Source organism: Coenobita brevimanus, chromosome 72 (genome assembly GCF_032717465.1).
Source record: "Coenobita brevimanus isolate Jiangsu-jjx chromosome 72, ASM3271746v2, whole genome shotgun sequence".
Classification (NCBI taxonomy): domain Eukaryota; kingdom Metazoa; phylum Arthropoda; class Malacostraca; order Decapoda; family Coenobitidae; genus Coenobita; species Coenobita brevimanus.
In genome coordinates, this window is record NC_137025.1 from 19,602,780 (window position 1) to 19,607,779 (window position 5,000).

Sequence of the window (5,000 nt, forward strand, 5' to 3'; positions counted from 1 at the left end):
TTTCCACATCCTTTACAAGCTATCTTGTCTATTTGTTTTCTCACTTTCAACAACAGGAAAAATTTCGTCGGTACTTCTTTGAAACAGTTGGTCAGTTTACTTTCATAATAACTAAAATGACAACTACATATTGAAGACAATGAAGTAAAGGATTTGTGGGCTCTACTTATTAACTTTTCCCCACATATAATTTCCTTTTCATCCCACTGGAGGCGAAAGAAACTCGCTTCAAAGCTTCTGACTGGTTATTAGCCTGTAACAAATCCGTGAGCTACTTGTCATATGCATTAACCCCCTTTTCTTTGTTGTTATGGGACAAATCATGGCGTCGTTTGCTGTTTGTTTAGAAACAGCACATAGTTGTCGTGGTTCCGTGACGTCACACTGGTTTTCTGTTAACTTTATTAACCTATGCACTACAAGATGGTTCTTCTGAGGCCAATCAAATCATGTAGAGAAAAAAAAGGCTTAATTAAACTCGAGAGGTTAGAGGTATGTGAGATGTTACAGGTGGAAGGAAAGGTTAATTGATGGAAGGAAAAAACAAACAAACGGAGAAAGAGCTTAACCTCTTCACTCTGATGACACATACTGTTTTATTTCTGCCACCAGCACATGATTCCATTCTGCTTAGGGAGACCATGTGGTGACGCGGTGGATGAAGCTAAACCTAAGCTTTCCACTACTAGCAGTTACTACCTTTCCACTACTAACAGTCACTACCTTCCCACTACTAACAGTCACTACCTTTCCACTACTAACAGTCACTACCTTTCCACTACTAACAGTCACTACCTTTCCACTACTAACAGTCACTACCTTTCCACTACTAACAGTCACTACCTTTCCACTACTAACAGTCACTACCTTTCCACTACTAACAGTCACTACCTTTCCACTACTAACAGTCACTACCTTTCCACTACTAACAGTCACTACCTTTCCACTACTAACAGTCACTACCTTTCCACTACTAACAGTCACTACCTTTCCACTACTAACAGTCACTCAAGAACTAGCCTGGAAGTACCAATAATAAACTACAGAAAACGTGGTTCAAGAAGACTAAACCTGTCATTCCTGCAGTTCAAAAGGCCTCTCAAAAGTTGAACAATATCATCTCGTAGTTGCCAAAAACCGAAATGCTGATGCTACTGAAATGAAGGAGTTAAGGAAGAAGAACAAAAGAAAGTGGAGAGAAACGTGAATGCGGGGAGTGTGAAAACTTACATGTGAGTGGGATGGTGTATTTGATGAGGGAAGGCTTGGCTGGCCCCTGTAGAGTGAGCTGCGAGTCGTACTGCTCCACACGACCAGTTCTGTAACCATAACATGTCATTAGAAGGCAAAGTGTAGGCATGCTGAGGCATACTAGATCATGATGAAACATATGAAGGCATTATTTGTCCTAACAAGACATACTCCTATAAGGGTATACTGTACTCTAAGTAAAAGGAACCACATCTCATGGCAAGGATACTTGGCCGGGTAAATGACAAGAAAAGCTAACCGGTGACCTCTGGTAAATGCACACTTTATTGCTGTGGCACCATATTAACTTCTTTTGCACAAGTTGTACCTCCCACTGAAGCACACCAGACCATTCTGCAATCCTTCTATAGGGCACATTTGCCCTTGGTTGTACACAATGACTACATTTCTGTAGCTGCTGCTGCTGATGCTGCTCTGTGCACCAGATGGGGACTCCTGCTGGTGGTTGGCCCTGCTGTACAAGTGAGTGTAGCCCAATTGGGGTTCCACACTGCACATCACACATAAGGTTATGTTTGTAAATCTGCTTCACCTGACTTTGCTTGACAGGGTTTGGCATCATCGTTCTCACCATCCGACAGACATGGATGCAGCAACTGGGGGGAAGGTATTGCCAACTGCCCAACTAATGGGGGGTGCAGCACCTGCGACTCTCATCTTGCAATCACGTACGCCACCACACAAGGCAGTAACACAACTACAGCGATACATGATGCAGCAGTGTGTCTGTAAGGTGGCACCTGAGAATGGCCCTCTGGTCAGGTCAGTGCGAAAGCAGAGGAGGCACTGAATGCAGGACGGGGGTGGAGGTGTGTGCATCCACCCCAACACTGGGATGTCACTGGCCTACAGTACTGTACCTTCTGCTGCAACCATATCCAACATCTATGAGCTCTTTATTCTCCTACTGACCAGATATCTAATCCTCATCTGCGGAGGAGAAAATTCACGGCAAGGGTCCTTGATCTCTAGGGATATGCACCAGACCAGAGAGAAGGCTCCTAATGTCTGGTACAATCCCTCCTCCCGCTTCCCCTCTCCTGCTCCACAAACTTCTACTGCTGACAACAGGTGAGAATTGAAATCTGGTGGAACCAATGGATTTCCCTACAATAAAATCAGTTTGCTAAGCAGTGCCCAAAAGGAATATTTCCCGATGAGTTAAAAGTTTGAAAGATGTTTTACATACCTGCAATTTATACTTTTTATCAGGCAATGGCGTCCAGATTATTTTCAAAAATCGTACAAGTAATGTAGTATGATAAAAACTTTGAAGTATTTTCTTTTTCAAGCAGCAAAATACTGAATGTAAAGTTGAACTATTTAGTAACCAGAAAAAAGCACACACAAAAATACCGTACAAATTCTTGACGTAACTGATGGGTCCTCCTGGCAGGTATGCAGTCAAAGCACAAGTGTACAAAGCAGTGCCTCCGTATGAAAGGAAAAGTGATGGAGTGGTGGCAGTCAGTGTGGCAACAACATTCAAGTGACCACAGTGACCCAAACTGAAGTCCACATGACGGCACAATTACCTCAGAAATAAGCGGCAATGCCTATTACATCACACCACAGTAAGTATATGTTAGCTGATTGGTAGGGTTTGTGATCTATATAAATTCTTCTTGGCTCTCACTCAACACGAAAATACCATACAACCATATGACATCCCATATCGTCAAAAATTCAAAAGAGTAACTAAAAACACTCGGGCATAACTAAAGACTTGCAGCATTGGTTGGTCATTTTGTAACTAAAAAACTTGGATATAACTGAAGACCTGCAGCACTGGTTGGTCAGTTCATGACTATAAAGTTCGTATAGCTAGTGATGAAAGCGTTCAAAATACCTGTCCACACAACGCAGCGACAGCCTGCCCTTCTTACCAACTCTTTCCTCTGTCCCTGCAAAATGTATACTGTACAGCATATCAGAAGAGGCGGAGGAGGGGGGTTGCTGCCACAACTCTGATCCTTCTAGTCCCTTTTAAGACAAAAAGATATTACGTGGACACTATTGTTGCCATTTTTATTGTTGATATACAATAAAAATGGCAACAATAATATTGACATTAGTAATAATGGTAAGACCTACACCACAGCTCCCTAGAGCTCCCTAGAGGTCTTGTTTCATCTACGACAGTGGGTCTTACCTTTTTCCCTGTTCACACCCCCTTCAAAGCACCAGACAGTTCTCGCACCCCTACCCCACTGTCATGAAAGAATAATATATTCTCAAAGGTATCCAATAACAGCTCCATCATAGTTTTAATATTTATTTACACCCAGCAGGGGTACACGGCGTTGCCCGGGTAAATCCTTATGATTGTGCACATCTGCATTGCCTGGGATCCTGGATGGCTACTCCCCTTATAAGAGTAGACACCCGAGGCCCCATTTTATCCACTGAACCTATGTTTCTCACTGGGTTCATTTTCCCAGGGATATATTCCCCATGGACCTATTCCTACCATGGACCTATTTTCACATTACCCACCCACCTCATACCCTGCTCACGCACCCCATCTACCCTGCCCACCCCACTAAACCATCCACCCGTCCATCCGACTCAGTACAACTAATAATATGGAATTGAATAATGGATTCCTAGAGCCAGGTATCAAAGACCATATTGCACTAATTCAAAGAAAAGATTAAATGACTAGGAACTGAACAGAAACGGGATGAGAGAAAGGAGAATGACAAGCACAGCTGATGAAGATGGAGTCAATGTTCGTAGATACAGCATTGGCAGAATCAATGTTGATAGATACGGTGATGGCAGAGGCGATATTGATAAAGTCGGTGTTGACACTTTCCACTGATAGTCAGTTTTGACAGAGTGGGTGCTGGCAGAGTTAACACTGATAGACTCGGCACTGACAGATTTGGCACTGGCAGGATCAGTGCTTATAGAGACAGCAGGTTTGCCCTTCCAGAAAAGGAGGAAGGGTAAATCTCATTGGGAGGTCTTTAAACTATCCATACCATGAAAGCGAATGTCCAACTTGACAGGAATAGAGGGAAAACAAGAGTGGAAGATATATGGATATAGCAAGAAGAGAGTGTGGACAGAGGAGATGATAAGGGCAGTAAGGACTGACTGAAGACAAATGGCTCCTATTGGTCACCTCTTACAAGAAGAGATACTGGGGAAGTATTCTTTCCCCTCCTCCCAAAGGTAAACTAACGAAGATTGTAGAAGTAAAAGTCTCTACAGCAATTCCCTACCATATTTCCACCACATTCACTTCATTATTTCTAGTTAGTTGAAGTTAGTAGGGGAGTGAAAGATAAAAATGGTAGATTACCACTGGAGAAGGAAGAAAAAGTGAGCAGATGGAGAGAACACTTTAAGGAATTGTTGAACATATAGAATGAAAGTAACGCGAGTATAAGTGGCTGGGGAATGGCTGGGAGAAGGAGGGAGGTGAGAAGACGGGAAGAAATCAGTAGGATGGAAGTTGTGGAAGCAATGAAGAAAGTCAAAATGGGGAAAGCCTCAGGAATTGATGGAGTGTGTGGTGAAATGCTGAAGCACGTGGGAGAGATAGTAATAGAATGGATATGGAAGATGTGCAGATTGGCCTGGGAGGAAGGTAGAGTCCCGGAGGATTGGAAGTCAGGTATAATTATTCCCTTGTACAAAGGAAAAGGGGAAAAAGAAGTGTGTGGTAATCATAGGGGCAATTGTCTTCTTAACTGTAATAGGAAATGTATACGGTAGGA

At 43.0% G+C, this 5,000-nt stretch overlaps 1 protein-coding gene across 1 annotated transcript in view; it reads right to left on the minus strand.

Annotated features, from left to right (window-relative positions):
- The window catches only part of LOC145407067 (apolipoprotein D-like), a 146,103-nt gene that overhangs the window by 62,253 nt on the left and 78,850 nt on the right, over positions 1-5,000 (minus strand). Inside the window, exon 3 of the mRNA XM_080278090.1 lies at positions 1,231-1,319. Within this exon, the coding sequence (XP_080134216.1) occupies positions 1,231-1,319 (89 nt within the window). The remainder of the gene's footprint in view (positions 1-1,230; positions 1,320-5,000) is intronic.